This window comes from Tiliqua scincoides, chromosome 3 (genome assembly GCF_035046505.1).
Source record: "Tiliqua scincoides isolate rTilSci1 chromosome 3, rTilSci1.hap2, whole genome shotgun sequence".
NCBI classification, from domain to species: Eukaryota; Metazoa; Chordata; class Lepidosauria; order Squamata; family Scincidae; genus Tiliqua; species Tiliqua scincoides.
In genome coordinates, this window is record NC_089823.1 from 136,559,693 (window position 1) to 136,576,330 (window position 16,638).

A 16,638-nucleotide genomic window follows, 5' to 3' on the forward strand; every position below is an offset into this window, starting at 1 on the left:
GCCACAGTCTTTCCGTACATAGGAAATAGACAACACTGGGTGCTTACCGCACTCATGAGAGAATCCAGCACACTAACTGCAAATGCAGTTCCACACGCAAAAGGCTGGGTGAGATATAGTTCCGTATCGGGGTCGTCGTCATCATCTTGGTCCAAAAACTGAACATTTGAATCATTCACTAATAAATAAAAAAGATTATAAAAATATAGTTGTTTTTAAGTACCAGCAGATGATCATGACACACTACACTACACTACACTACGCGCAAATTTTTTAAAAGTTTGACTCCAGAAACATGGGTATATGTTAAATGTTACTGAAAGTGAAAAATTAAAATGAATGTGAAATGTGCATTTGAAGAAAAATCAGTCGATCCTGGTGAAAACAGGTGTGACCTCAGGTGGGGAATTTCTTGGTAACATCTGGAGTACGGGTGCACTAACTACAACAACAGCGGTTGCCTTATCAAGATGAGGGGACAGCTCAAGTTTTACTTTGTACAATCAAGATTTCACAAAATGTACCCTCAGATTAAAGACAAGCAAAAGTTTGGCCTCTTTTAATTGTTCTGATGGGATGAATTTGCAGGGAAATACTGGAACTAAACTGCACCTCTGGAAAATAAGAGCAGCACAGTGAATGTGTCTAAAGGGGCAAGAATTATGCTGAACTGTCTCTGGACCTAACAGCAGAGAGTTTCCTGTTTGGCTGGCTTTCCACTATGTTGCATTTAGAATAGTTGATATTCATGTATTAGTAAAGAGTACACAGCATAAATGCTTTATGGTCGCATACTGGGCAAATTATGGCAACCTTGGTCACAGAGTCCACACCAATTTCGTAAACTTCTGGGCTGTGTCTGGGCTGTACCACTTTGTTGTTGATTTATCCATGAATATTTCCTCTGAGAGAATAATATGATTGTTTCTCAATACCAAATTTCACAAAGAAAACTAGATCTTCTGGAGAAGGTACTTGTCTGGCTGTTCCTCAGCATGCTAATTTTCTGTGAGAATTTTTTCTTCATAGGGGAGCCTTCCACCACGTGACTTGAAATGCCCAAACACAGGTATATTGTCGCAGTGACAACTAGATTGTATAATACAGGTTGAGTCTCCCCAAAATCCAAAATGCTCCAAAATCTGAAAGTTTTTGAGAGCTGACATGAAGTGGAAAGTTCCACACCTGTCCTCATGTGATGGGTTGCAGTCAAAATGCACGCAAACAACAGACAGTTATTCAGCATCCTTAAGGGGAAAAATTACCTTCAGTCTATATGCATAAGGGGTATGTGGAAAAGGAATTTTGTGTTTAGACTTGGGTCCCATCTCCAAGGTATCTCATTATGCACATGCAAATACTCCACATGGTTGGCAACATTCAGTCTCGAAAGACTATGGTATAAGCCTACAGCACCCAGTATTCCCAGGCGGTCTCCCATCCAAGTACTAACCAGGCCTGACCCTGCTTAGCTTCCAAGATCAGATGAGATCGGGCATGTGCAGTCTGAAATTCAAAACAGGACTGGTCCCAAGCATTTCGGATAAGGGGTTTTTAGCTCTGGGGTGCCTATGGCAGTTTTATTGCCGCCAATCAGCTGGGTGGCAGGGAGTAGGCACTTCCAGGTGCCTGCTCCACAGTGGTAAGCAAGAACACACACACACACATACACAGGGACTCAGACATGATAATGGCTTGAGTCACAAGTCGAGTTACGAGTCACTGCTTCTCAGTCCCAAGTCAAGTCCGAGTCAGTGATTGACAGGACTTAAGTCCAACTTGGGAGCAAGTCTCAGGACTTGCTACATCCCTGGATTGTGGAAAGTAAAAGACAGCCCACTTGAGTTTCTGAATCCTCACACAGCTAAAGCCATAGCAGAAGAAGTGAGATTTAGACTCTCCAACTCTGTATCTTTCTTTTTTGCGTATCTCATTTAAAATAATGGGTCTTAGAGTCAATGGATATAGAAAAGCAGATTCATTTAAACTGCTTCTCCTAAAAGAAAATGTTGAGGTCTTTGCTTATTTGACTCTTTCAAGAAAGAGCAAGCTACTGCTTGAAAGGGTACCTTCCACTTCAAACATTTCCCCCAGGGAAAGAGAGACCCTTTTCTCAAATGGTAAATTAAACCAAGGCACAATCTTCAGCAGCATTGTGTATTCCACTTACTACTGGCAGACTTGTAAGCCTCATAACTCACACAAGGCTAATACCTGCCACAAAAGCTTTCCCACCTGTTACGCAGTGACAATTTCTGAGTCACAGCAAAATCTCATCGGAACGGTGCAAGCCTCAAACCTCAGTCAGTTTATCTTCATGGCCTACCTTCTCCTACTACAATGTGTATGAAATGTCTCTGAGCAAGACTGGGGGGGGGGGGAGGATTGGTTGAAGAGTGCAGAGCTTCACCTCAGGAAGTGCTAATCAAAATCTCACTTTGCTGAAGAAGCCCGCTTAGAAGCTTAGCTGGTTTCAGGACTTCAGAGCCCTGAGTGTCTGAGTGAAAACCTGGCCCCAAAATAAACAAACAGCTTAAGGGAAGGTGTGATGCTGGGGTTTCTTTCTTTCTTATTTTCTTCAATATCTTTTATTTCTTCTTTGACTCCTGTGAGAGCTGTTAAGACATGTCAGTCAAATTGACAAGTGGCTGGATTTTTTTTTTTTAAGGCGAAAAAGAAAGCAAAGGAAAAAAAGAGGTCTAGACCAAAGAAAAATGAATTGGTGTGAAGATGCTATGGAAACAGCCGGCAGGTCAGACGAGTGTGATCAAAGAATTACTGATGCTGTGTGCGGGAGAAAAAAAAAATCATTAAGAAAGGCCAGAACAAGACAGTCGATTTCAACTGGAATCACAAATAAAACACATTCAAAGCGGTGCTATGAGGGTAGCCCCCTCTGATACAGCCAGATAAATAAAAGGCAGCCGATGATGGTAGGAACAACAATAAAACAGAAGTCAGTTGATGTGAAGGAAAAAAGCACTTCTTACCCAGTTCAGTTATCATTAGAATGTGAGTTCCACTGTTTTTTTCCTGACTGATTGAAACCAAAGGCAGAAGTTTGCCAGGCTTAGCTAATAAGCAAAGTGTGTAGGAAGGGGTGGGAGGAAAGAAGGCACAGAAAAAGAATAAAGTGAGGGAGTAAGACAGGTAAGGTCTAAAACTAAATGGAAAAAAGTAAGAGGACAAAAGGACTACAAATCAAGCTTGTCTTTACCATGAGAAACAGAATGGCTTTCACACTCCATGGAGCTTGACAACATCCACTCTTGAATGCCACAGCAAACAGTCACCCCGTTTCCAGTGATAACACTTCTTACACTATTATGGCTCAAGTTCGTAATTAATTTGGTAGCATAATAGTGAAGGGATTAACAGCTTTCTGTTAAAATGTGGACAGCAGAGCTGTCACTTGCATTTCCTTCGGAATGAAAGAGGGACATCTGCTTTGTTACACCAGCCGTAAATATGTACAACCCCACATCAGTCTGCAGTGACCCTGTACTCTGACTGTGATGTAGTTGTGAACGTCCTTTTCGTCAAGTGTTGTGTCCAAAAATGCCACCTGGCTATTCCCTAAACATCATAGGATGGCTTTGCTTCTGGTCCACTCAGCCGGGGGCAGGCAGGGAGCAGGGCAGGCTGGAAAGCAAGGCTGTGTATCCATTTGGAGTCAAATGGGAAAATAGGACAAATTGGTCCCTTTTGTTCAAATTTGCATTCGTGAAAAGATGAATGCAATAGGTGACAGTATTTCTTGATGCACAGAACTGTCCATTGCACAGTGGCAAGGGGAGGAATGTGCCGAAGATGAAAACACAAAAAAACAAATGGCTCCATTCTGTTTTCATTGCTCCATCATGTTCCAAGGGAGGTGAGCAGAGGGAAATGGTGCCAAATTCGTACTTTATAGGGGAAAACCCCACTATTTTTCTGTTTGGAATTGTAGTTCCAGCTCTCATTTTCTCTGAATTTGTTTGGGTTTTGCCTTTTACAGTACATTTTACTTTAACTTCATGTTCTCCCTATCTGACATTATCTCATCTTTCCTATACTCTCATATATTATGAGCTTGTGAGTTTCTACTTTTTTAGGGTTCTTGTGTTTTGCAGGGCTTGTTGCTTCAGCTGGAGCAGTTCATTTGAAATCCAGCTTCCAGTACTGATCCACCATTGCACACCAAACGGTGATATCTTGGAATTTTTGAATAATACCATCATGTTATATATCTTCCAATGCAGAATTTAATGCAGAATTCAAGGAAATAAACCACATTGAGATATACGTATTCTACCAAAAGTTATGGCCAAATAACCAGAAAAGGAAAACACAACTACCTTGGGTAACAAAAAGTGAATTTCTTTAACTCAAAACTGACCAATGACACTGATTGTTCTGGGAGTCAATGAGGTGTTGTTATGACACAGCAGAGAACCAATAAGGTGTTAGTATGAGTCAGCTCTTATTTCCATGTATCAGAGCTAATATTAGAACTCTGATTCAGTTGTATGTCATCAAGCTGTCCACTGGTTTTTCACTGGTTACTGATTTGTTGGGTGACCTGTACGGTCATATATTAAAATAAAATTAGTGGGGGTTACACCAACGCTTATGATGACACAGCGTTTAGTTTGTGCATATGATATTGTAATTTATTCTGTAAGCCTGGTATGGGAGGAGGTCCATCATGAGGGTGATGCATTGAGGACTCGCACTGGATGACAAAAACCCTAGTGATGCCTCTCTTGGGGAGCGGGTTTCTGTTTGGCAGGGGTTGTTAGTTTGCTTGAAATCTGTTTTCCAGTCCTGACCCTGCACATCATCACTAACTTATTCTTTCTCTCATGACATTTATTGAGAGATTGCCTTTGAGATTATTTCCAAACAAATTATGTTTCTTTGTGTGTTACTTATATTTGTCGATATTGCACATGTGACCATACATACATACGTGGACACACACTCTAAAACATGTAAGAACAGTGTCTGTATGTGATTCTCTCCAGGTCTGCCTGACTGGATGCTCCTCCACTCTGCCTACAGTTTTCATTTCTAATTAGAAAGGCAATGTTGGTATAACCATTCAGTGCCCTCTAAAATGAGTCTCTTGGTTGTAGCTTTCTGAAATTCAGCAGGCTTAATCCTGTGCAGGGTCCCAGGATGCCAGTTAATTTCATTCTGATTGGTTAGGAAATAGCAAAGTAAACAGGCAGGAGGAGGACCATTCAAAGAAACGGGAACAAATAAATAAAATGGACAAATTTTGCAATGACACAGATTTTAACATATTAATGCTGCAGTGAACAAGGTTTTCAAAAACAATAACATATTGAGGAATGAAACATTTTTTTCCTTGCAAGTGATTTTTGCAAAGTTATGCAGGAGCCTGTGGACCTTCTTGCTCTCCTCCAGCATGCCTCAGATCTCCACTACCCGTGCCACTTAGGACATCTGTGTTGCAGGTAAGCCACCCATTCCCTAGGATGCCAGCATAACATTGTGGTGCACAATGATGTAGTGGTCAAATGTGGCCCCATCCTAACCACCATTTTTTTCTGATCAGCAATTTTGATGGACCACAATCTGATGTGTTGTACTTTGTCACGAAACAAGAGGAGAAAATTTACACTAGTGCTACAAGCAAAGATCCTGATTAAGCGTAATTTTTTTTCCTTCACAAAAATAATTCCACAACAGCAGGTTATGTGAAGAGTGTTATGAAATAAGTACATCTTCTCAGGCTTAAAAAAAAAGAAAAGAAAATAGTATGGAAATGAGCGTAAGAGGACAATTCTTTCACTTTTCTTACCTAACTCTGTTATAATAGGAATATCAATCCCTGTTGTGATGGAGGGTTGACGTAGGAGGCAATGCACTGGGCTGTTGTCTGGTGACGACCTGTCCATTCCTGGTGGTGAAAACCCTGGAAAGACATCACCCCCAAATTTAGATCTTTTACAACAAAATTCTTATTTAGATCTCTGGTGATAACCAGAATTTGTTGGACTTAGTCAATACAGCACACATTTCAAGCATTTCTTTTATAATTTGAGAATTCTTTGGATCACAAAGAGAGTAAGCATTCTTCCTGACTATCAATATCATGATTTAGAAAGTGAACCAGCTAGATTGAAATGCAAATCATGGGGTTTAGCAATTATTTAAGCGGCAACACGTACATATTTAAGAACCAGTCTGAGACATTATAATGAAGTTTAGACAACAGTTGACCTCTGGGAACAAAAAAATCAATTAAAAAAAGAAAGCATGAAACATGTTTTCTTTGATTCATAGAATTTATCTCAAGGATGTCATTATTGTCTCAGAAACTTCAGTTTCCACAAGACTGTACTATGGATATTTACTCATAATTCAAGATAATTTTTATGTGAAATTCCACCACTTAATTATTACTGAGGAAAAATTCAAAACCTCCGTAAAATGCTATGATCGATGGGCAGCCTGCTCTTATAGTCCTAATAGCCCCAAGTACAGTACTCAGAATGCCCTCCTATAAACTCTGTAGGGGGTCAAAAGACATAATTGGATACCTTAATAAAATAAAAAATAAGGTATTGTAAATAAGATAAATAAGATAAATATCTTATTTATATAACAAATAAGATGTAAATAATAAAAATAAAAATATGCATGTTTACTTGGAAGTAAAGTCCTGCTGTGTTCAAGGACGTTTGCTTCCATGGCCGACCTTTGATGCAACCCTCGCTGGCCCTAAGTGTTCCTATGTGCTCAGAAAATTATAGGAGGAATTCCCTGGTGAATTAAGCTATTGACCAGAGATGCCATGAGCCAAGAGCTCTCACTACACTCTAGCCAAAGTAACGCCTTTTTAACATCAGCTCTGACTCTGCCAGTGGTCCTAAAATGCTTGTTATCAAAAAGCGGTGTGTCACCCCTCACCCAACGCTTTTGTTACAGCGATAACACAGTCTCAGGAGCTAGCTTCCAAACCTTTAGCCTTCATGCCATCACTCAGTGCTTTTAGTCCCAGTTCCCCAATACCTTGGTCCTTAAAGACCCAACAGAGCCGGTTTGTGTTATTTTGTAGACACAGCAACCAATAGGAGAGGTAAAGGAGATGTTTGAGTGAGGCAGGGATGGAAATTTACTGAACTTCTTGCCTGTTGAACATATTGCTTTGAACTAAGTATAAAAGGCTGGCTGCATCCAGCTGGCACTTGTGCATGATCTGAGGCTATAGGCCTCCTTGTTGCCTTGCTCTGATACCAGCAATAAACAAGCTGTTATCTGCTACACCTTCCCTTGGTATGTAATTGGATCTTGCAGGCCGGGTAACAAACCTCACGCTGCCTTTGTGGGTTTAGGGGCAACAACCAGACTCAATTTAACTTCAGGCAGAACTCAGGGCGCAATCCTAACCAATTTTACAGCACCAAGGTAAGGGCAATGCAGCTGCAAGGTATGGGAACAAAATACCCTTATTTTGAGGAGGCCTCCTTGACTACTACCCAACTGCAGGATGCAACACACGTCACACTGGCACAGCTATCCCAGTGCTGGAAAGTTGGTTAGGATTTGATCCTCAGATGTTCTTTGGCATTGGAACTACTGCATTCCCATACTTTTGTACTCATTTTTTCCCTTTTTTATATTAAAATAAACACCTTAAAATGATAGAAATAAAAAAGTTCCAATTCATGCTTTCCACTATTTTCCAGTGAAACCAGTATTTAGAATTCCTAGTGGACTAAAATCTCTCTATTATCCATACAATCACATCCCTAACTGTGAGGATCACAGAATGGTGAAAGGGTTTACAAAAAAAGTGAGTAATTTATTATTTTTTTTCCACATTTTTATACCGCCTTTCCTCCAAAGAGCTCAGAGTGGTGTACACAGCTGCTCTCCTCCTTTTGTCCTCACAACAACCCTGTGAGGACTGGGAGAACCCCAGTGAGGCTGAGAGAAAGTGACTGGCTCAAGGTCACCCAGGAAGCTACATGGCTAAGAGAGGATTTGAACCTGGATCTTCCAGGTCTCAGTCCACCTCCCAAACCATTACACCACCCTGGCTCTCACCAGTGATTTGGATTAAAAGACCATCTTAACTGTTTGTTTTTGTGCTTGTCTAGTCCCTGACCCAGAAGTTAAGCTCTTGACTGTTGGTGATGCGTTGTTCATAAATTGCTGTCCAGCCTGCAAGGCCTAGAAGCATTAACAGGCATTAAGTACAAACAGGAGAGAATCTGACTCCATGTGGTTAACTAATTTGCACATTAAATGTGCACATTACGCAATGATTCAAAACATCCCTAAAACAGAACTAGCTAGTCCTGTAATTTCCATTCTTAGTAGGATATGATTGCAATATAAATATGTGGGCTTCTCTTTCGCACTATAGCAAGCCAGCTTTTAGCCTCACAGCACTCCCACCCCACTCCTTCCTTGCTAGTATGTGTTTGGAATAAGTATGGCATTTCTGCAAGATAGACTGTCAGCAGTTTTATAATTCCAAATTGCATGCACAGCAAGTGCATGGAGCGAAAATACAGCAGCAATGTTTAATGGCTTGGGGTTTCTTCTTGAATGAAGACTGGTCCTAGACCATTATGCACATATGTATTGATACATTTAAAATTTTTATGAGTCGCCTTTCTACACAGAAACAGAGAGTATAAGCTGGGGTAAATATGGGTGCTGAAGTTGTCCAAACCTCCCCCCCCCCCAAAGCCATTTAGAAAAAGTGTCACTTAGAGGAAAATCAGATCAATGAAGAAGGGATCCCTAGAACCTGTCCAGTTTCTTTGGAATGTATGGATGTAGGTGAGATTATTTGGCCCGTATGCTGAAAGAATACAACTGAGTCCTGGTGATAGTAATTCCAATCAGTAATTTTCAGCTTCCTATTGAGATGTACAGTACTGCATGGACTAAAATATCAAACACCAGTAACCAGGAGACTCTGCCTACAAACCTCCACATATCCATATTAGGGATTAGTAAGTGTATTGTTGTGCATTTTATTTGCAAACTGCTTTGGGAGCCAATTTGTGCTGAAAAGGGAGAAAAATATTTTTTAAAAGCAAGAAAAAGCTGCTAGTGCACTGTTCTTTGCAGAGGTGATGTATGGCTGCTTCAAGCAAAACTGTTAATCTTTGCCTTAAGCTTGGCCTTCCCTGTTCTTAGGTTAGAAAGATTATGCAGAGGGAGCTGATGCTTGCAATGCTTTCTCCATTTGAGAAAGTCAGAGAGGGGGAGGGCTTTTTCTGTGGTGGCACCCCACTTTAGAACACCTTCCCAACCATGTTAACAACTGCTTCCTTCCTGGGGCCAGAAAATCACCAAGTGACAGGCACTGAAGACCTCTTTGTTCAGACTACTTGCCTATTTTTATTTTATTCTGCTCTGCTTTATATGCACTGTGGTGTTATTATGTTTTTGTATCTAGGGCTTTAATTGCCTTTTAAGAGGAAATGTGGCATATGAAGCTTTAAATAAACAAACAAATCTGAATGCCACCCTTTGATACGGAAAACCTGTTGGGAAAGAATGAACTCCCAACCTTTGCAGCATCAACTTATTATCTCTTACAGGTCAAAGAGACAGAAGTGCGGCATTTGAAAAATGATTTGGGAAGTCCAGTATTGGAGAAATTTCTCATTGTCCACGTTAGTTCAAATTCATGGGTGCAGGAAAGTCTGATTATCACCTCTTCAAACTATAGCATCGTAGAATCATGGAAGGTCACCTAGTTCAACCCCCTGCCTGTAGCAGGAAATCCTCCTAGAGCAGGGGTGTCCAAAGTTTTTGGCAGGAGGGCCACATCGTCTCTATGACACTGTGTGGAGCGGCGGGGGGGGGAGAATTAATTTACATTTAAAATTGAATAAATTTATATAAGTTTACATAAATGAATATATTAAAGATGAACTTATATGAATGAATGAATGGTCTTGCAATAGCTCAAGGCCTATAAAAGGCCTTGCACAAAGCAAGGCTGACCTTTCCTTTGCTCATGCTACTGCATCACAGACGTGAAACAACAAGCAGTGGAGGGAGCCCTCATCCCACAGCTCATGTGAGACGTCAAACAGTCGCCCTCACGCTGAGAGCAGCTGCGTCGGGCCAGTGTGGGCTCCAACAAATCTCTGGCTGCAAGTGGCCCCAGGGCCAGGGTTTGGGCACCCCTGTCCTCGAGCATCTCCAGCAGGTGCTTGTTGAGCCTCTGCTTGAAGATGTCCAGTGAGGGAGAATCCACCACCTTCCTCGGCAATCTGTTCCAGTGCTAAATCACCCTTACCATCAGGAATTTTTTCCTGATATCCAATCGTAATCTCTTCTCTTGCGGTTTGTACCCAAGGGATTTAGTTCTACTTTCTAATCCAGGGGTGTCCAAACCATGGCCTGGGAGCCTAACCTGGCCCCCGGGAGGATTTTATCCCCAGTCTCTCCGAGCTATAAGTATCTCAAAAGAGGCACTTCTGGGTATATACCGTATTCAGCCACTAGAAGTGCCGAATGTAGTGCATTGTAATGGAAAGGAATTATTCCATTACACTGCATTACATTCAGTACCTCTAGTGGCTGGAATATAGACCTGGAATATAAATATATTGTTAGTTAAACTTAAAACAGAGCAGAAACAGAAACAATAAATGTTTGTGATTTGAGTTGTAGGTTGCTCAGTGCTTTTTCAAAATCCATTCCCCCCCCCTTTCCATGCAAGTCAATTTTGCCCTCTGCTCCCCTCCTCCTTCCACCCCCACCCACTTATTGTATTCAATCAAACTCTCAACACATCGGTTCTCCATGTATTTATTACTTATTTATTTTCTGGCCCTCAACACTGTGTCAGATATGTGATGCAGCCCTTGTGCCAAAAAGTTTGGACACCCCTATTCTAATCTAATCTAATCTAATCTAATCAACAGCAATTGGGAAATCCCTTTAGAGTACTCTATTGTAGTTGGGCAATAGAAAGAGAAGAAGTTGACTTTCATTGTGGTGGTGACAAGTGAAGAAACATCATCCCAATAGTACTGACTGCTTTGCAAACTCTGAAATAACAGTGTGATGCCTTGTAAAATGTCACTAGCTAGGCCAAGCATGCAAGATTATCATAGCTACCTCTCTATGCTTCCATACCACACTTCACTTTCCATGGAGTTAAGCAGCGTATCCTCTGGACAGGCCATTTAGGGACTTAAGCACAGCAGCTAGCACTTTCCTTCCACAGACTTTCATTGTTGGAGCTCATGGTCTCAATCAGGTAAAGCCTACTGTTCCACAATGGAAACAACATTATATTAGTGCTCTCCTGGATAGCGAGGTACATCCTGGACAGCACACACACATTTAGTATTAATATAGTTTAACTATTTTTTTTTTGCCAGTTGTGATTCCCTGTAATGTCCTTCCTAAAATGTGGCATTTAGAAATATGACATGTGAAAAGCATTGGTCTTGTGGACTGGTGTAGCATAATGGCAAACAGACAGAGGCACCGATTATGGTAGGAATTCCCTGGTTAGAGTGTCGCTTCTGATTTTAACTCATTAGTGTGTCCTTCAGCAAGACACTCCCTCTCAGCTGCTCTATGGGGATAATAATCCTGCTGTGCCTCACAGGGTTGTTCGTAAGGATTACAACACCACAAAGCCCATAATGAACTTTGGACACTGAAAGTCCCATGTAAATCTGAGAGTGATTATTGTCCACTCTCAAGCAAGGTGGGGAGGAGAAGAGCAGGTCCTTATGCCAACCTCCAGGCTGGGAGCATCGCCCTTGCAGTCTGCTTTCCAGCCCAGAGCATATATTTTAGAAGCTGTCTATTTTCTTCCTTTAAAAAAAAAAAAAAATGAAGGAAACCTAAACTGTTTTATCACAACTTTCATTTGAAAGTATGAAAAACTGCAAGTGACAGCTGTGCGAATTCAGTGAATGTGAAGTTTTTGAATTTCTTCAACTTGACAAGTAAACACCTTAAATCGGTAATGCTATATGCATAATACATGGCCTGTATTTTGACATCCATCATCAAATGCTGACTTGAGAAAATACAGATTTGTACGTCAAGGAATAGCGCCCATAAAGCAAGAAGAAATTCAGGTCACAGGGTATTAAGAAAACAGTATTTCATTACAGCACCAGGAACAGGCTACGTCATGAGATGTAAGAGCTGTTTGGGGCTGGGAAACGAGGCTCTTCTGAACAGAGCCTTCCTTCATTCAGAAATGACACCCTTTCCTCAAAAACCTTTCTTCGTTTGCCAACTTGTATTTCCTGTCATCCTAACTTAAAAATTAGTACCCATAAAACGGGTAAAAAAGAAACGGGTGAGACCTATGTGTCATTTTCCTTTGACTGAAAAAAAATAATCACACATTACGGCAATTATGATTTTCAGTTGCTTCATGTTATTATCTGGCCCATGCCAGAGTGACACCAGAAATGGTGCTCCCCCTTTTGCAAGGGCAAGTGCACACTCCCAGGATGCTCCCTGCCTGGCCGGTTTTGATGATGTGGTGGTGGAGGAGACAAGGCGGCAGCCCAATAATCATGAACAGGACTATCTACAGCCACTATCTCCTCCTCCAGGCCTGCTGCCATGATTGTTGGCATCAGCTCTGGAGAAAGGTCCCCCAGTTGGGCCACTCACTGTCCCTTCCGTACCATTTTCTTCCTCCTCTCTCTGCTGCTCTGTGTTTTGAAATAAAGCAGCAAAGCCAGGTCAGAACAAGAAAGCAAAGAGGAGCACTACCCCACTTCTCAAAAGCAATTTTTGGAAGTGGGGGGAAAGCAGGTTGGTGACTGCTTTAGCTAATGTGGAAATGCTTCTCCCACTCTGCTGCTCTGTTTAAAAACACAGAGCAGCAGAGCAGAGGAAAGGAGGTATGTGGGACAAATGAAGGCAGGGTGAAGTAGCAGTAAAGGTGCCCAGTAGGAACAAGGTGCCACCTGCAGCCAGGGCCTAGGAGAGGGGGGTAAAGGGGGTAATTTGTATCTGGGGAACAGGGTCCAAAGGAGGGCCCAGGAGCCACCAAAGGAGGGGGCCCAGAAATTTCCTGGGATGTTTTCCTATCTCCTCAGACTTGTTGCCTGCTGGGGACACTACTGATGCCACATGGGTAGGTAGACCTGGGCTCCAAAGACTTTTCCAGCTGTCTTTACCCTCCCCCTCCCATTTCGCCCCTCCCTGCCCCTATTCTGCTTGCCCGTCACCACGCTCCCCAGCTCTGTTTCACCCCTCCCTCTTTGCAAAGGGGTCCAAAAGAAACTTTGTACCCTCTGATAAAATTCCTCTCAGAGGCCCTGCCTGCAGCCATCCATTATGAAAAGCAGCTATTTCACCTTGCCTCATGCATGGGCCAGACTTCTTAGGATTTAAATCAAACGAGAGATGTCGATAGAATCTTAGACCAACAGAAGACAAAAATTTTAATTAAAACACAAGTCTGTGAGAGATGTACTAAAGGAAGTGGTGACTCCGCTTACAGCTCCATGCTAGAGCTGGTTATCTTAATCTTTTCTCCTTATCAGGATTCTTCAATGAGTGTGAATAACACTCACTGTTATTCTGGAGAATAACAGAACTACTGAGGCCTGTCAGTATATACTACACACATTTGCCTTAGATTTATTATTTTGCACATTGTCAGAATCTGCATATGGACCCGTTCTTGAGCAACCGTAGGAAATGTGGGCTAGCTTACAATTTAATAAACAAAGCTATCATTCATTGTTAAAAGAAATGGGCATCTTTAACATCTCTCATTTTTACTGAAGGTATTGGCTTGGACCCCATAGAATGGTAGGCAGAGATGCTGAGCCCCTTCCTGCTGGAGGCCCTTCTACCCCCTGAAATGCCATGCCTGAGGACTGAGAGACTACAAAGTGGGGCAGGAGACTATAGCTGAGAGCAGAGTGGAATTGGGGCTCTTCCTTTGCACAAGCAAAAGTGCCTTCCCCTCAACCAAAGGGCTCATTGCAAAATAACAACAACAACATGTTGATAAATGAATTCTGTCCTGCAGTTCTGTGGGCATATTTTTTATGCAACACTGAAGAGGGATAGCTGCTTGAAAGGAGGATTGCTAAGATTTTTGCCTAGAGACCCACTTAACCATGGGTCATCTACTGTTCAGATACCTCATTTACAGACATCCCTGTAAACACTTGTTGGAAGAGCTTGGTCCTGTTTCATAAACCTATCATCAAGTGAGCAGAAGTACAAAGTTTTACCAGCTGATTCCATTGACTACACACAGAGAATCACTTAACCCTCCACCAATGCGCAACAGACTCCAGGGCAGAGGGCTCTAGCACTCTTTAACTGTGCGCAGTAGTACAACAGTATGACTGGGGAGAGACAAAAGTGAGCCCTGCATTTAGTGAGTTTGGAAATTACTGCTTCCTAAACTAAATTTAACCGGACAGCTAGGGTTAATAGCTATATTTTGCTGCTGTTTGCGACCTTCTCACACACATTCACACAATAGTGTTGTGCAGTGCTTTTTTTGTAAAAGAAAAGGTGCAGGAACTCACAACTTGTTAATCTTTTATTTATTTATTTATTTATTTATTTATTTATTTATTTATAAACCATTTTTTATTGGAGAAATAAAATCTTTTTTATGCGCTTCCCCCCAAAGATGAACTTACTTCTGAGTAGACATGCATAGGATTGGGCTGTCAATCTCCACATCCCCTTCCCCCTAGCTACTTTTTCTACACATGGGGAAAAATACTGTACAGGTGCACTTGTAGCGTATAGTATGTAGTGTGGCACTACTTAGAGGAGAGGAAGCAGTGAATGGATTCTGAAAAATGGCTTACATGAGTTCCATGTAGTAAAATTACTCTAAGCAACTGTGGGAGTAAGAACAAAAAAGGAATTCTTACACGAGAGGAGTCCTTAGGTGCACACAGAAACAGCTACGTTTGCAAACAAGCGATTAAATATGGTTTAATTCAGGTATCAGAATACTCTGTCTTTGGGAAGGCACTTGGCATGCAATTGTATGTTCTCTGCTGCCCTGAGCAGCTGCTGTGCATTGCTGGAGAGGAGCTGAAAACGCTGGCTGGCGGAGGGGAAGGATGAGGAGGATCTCTGGCAAGGCTGGACAGCATGTTGTACACACGTAGAATCCCTTTTCACCTGCCCTTAGCAGGTGAAAACGGGTGCAGATATATATCTCTTCCAGGATTAAGAGCCCAATCCTATGCATGTCTACTCAGAAGTCCACTTTAGTGAATGGGGCTTACTGTTTGATAGGATGGCAGCCTCAGGGCCCAATCCTGTGCCTGTCTCCTCAGAAGTCAGTCCCATTAGAGTCAATGGGGCTTCCTCCCAGGAAAGTTTGGAGAGGACTGCAGCATCAGAGCCAAAGCCTATGGCTGTCTCCTCAGAAGTCAGTCCTACTAGAGGCAGTGGGGCTTCCTCCCAGGAAAGTGTGGAGAGGACTGCAGCCTCAGAGCCCGTCCTCTGCCTGTCTACTCAGGCTGCAAGGCTATGACACCTTCCCGGGAGTAAGCCCCATTGAACACAATGAACTTACTTCTGAGTAGACATGCATAGGCTTGGGCTCTCAGGCTGCAAGGCTATGCACCCTTTCCCAGGAGCAAGCCCCATTGAGCACAATGAGACTTACTTCTGAGTAGACACGCCTAGGCTCGTGCTGCAGATTGGCACGGGGGCTGCGCCAGCCAGCTTCCTTCCCCTCCTCCTCCGCCAAGCCAGTACCTGGGCGTTCCATGGGTGCCGTGGCCCGTCTCCCTGTGGCTGGCTGGCTGGCTGTCTGTCCTCCTCCTCAGCGTCGGCGCGTGTCCCCCACGCCCTCCACCGGCTTGGAAGCTGCGCAGGGAAGCGGAGCACAGGGGGAGGGAAGGCGGGCTGGGCTCAGGCGAGAGCTTGGGGATGGGGCAGGAGGGGGTCGTTGTGCTGTCAGGCAGGGACCAGGCGCCTGCCCACCCTGCACCCCCCAGCGAATGCCTCTGTTTTGCTCCCCCCCTCCTGGAATGCCTCTGAAGGGGAGGGGCCCCTGCAAAAAGGTGCCGGAACTCCGTCCCCCCGCGTTCCATTAGAAAAAAAGCCCTGGTGTTGTGCATGTAAAAACTAAACAGTGCCACATTAAAGAAGGCTGAAACATAAGAAGAAAATCTGAAACCCTTCATTTATACAAATTGTGATTGTGGAAATGTTTGGAACAGCAGGACCTCAGCATTAATGGGCCATTAAAGCCCAGTTCATAAGAAGAATCTGGCTTGATCAGATCAAAGTCCCATCTAAATCCAGCACTATTCAATTCAATTCAATAGTGACCAACCAGATGCTTCTAGGAAGCTCTGCTTTGTCTCCAGTATCTGGTATTCAGAGGCACACGGCCTTTGAATATGGAGGTTCCATGTAGCCATCAGGACTGCTGATAATTCTATCCTCCACAAATATGTCTAATCCCTTTAAACTAAGGGAGTGCCATCTAAACTACTGAGTGCCTTGTGGCAGTGAATGCTATGATTCTGCCTAAAAATTTGTAGAACTTTTGTGTAACTTACTGAAGTGATGAGAATGTGCTGATTTAATTTTCAACAAATAGGTGCAAAACATTTTACTAACTACAAGGATTTGCAGACCACACCTGTTGCCAGAAGCTATTAT

The 16,638-nt window shown here is 42.7% G+C and overlaps 1 protein-coding gene across 6 annotated transcripts in view; it reads right to left on the reverse strand.

Moving 5' to 3' along the window:
- KCNMA1 (potassium calcium-activated channel subfamily M alpha 1) overlaps positions 1-16,638 on the reverse strand; it is a 619,222-nt gene that overhangs the window by 19,496 nt on the left and 583,088 nt on the right. For all 6 annotated transcript variants that reach the window (XM_066621009.1, XM_066621008.1, XM_066621007.1 and 3 more), the window contains 2 exons: positions 5,810-5,923; positions 48-178 (listed from right to left, as the gene is read on the reverse strand). In XM_066621009.1, coding sequence (XP_066477106.1) covers positions 48-178; positions 5,810-5,923 — 245 coding nt within the window. The remainder of the gene's footprint in view (positions 1-47; positions 179-5,809; positions 5,924-16,638) is intronic.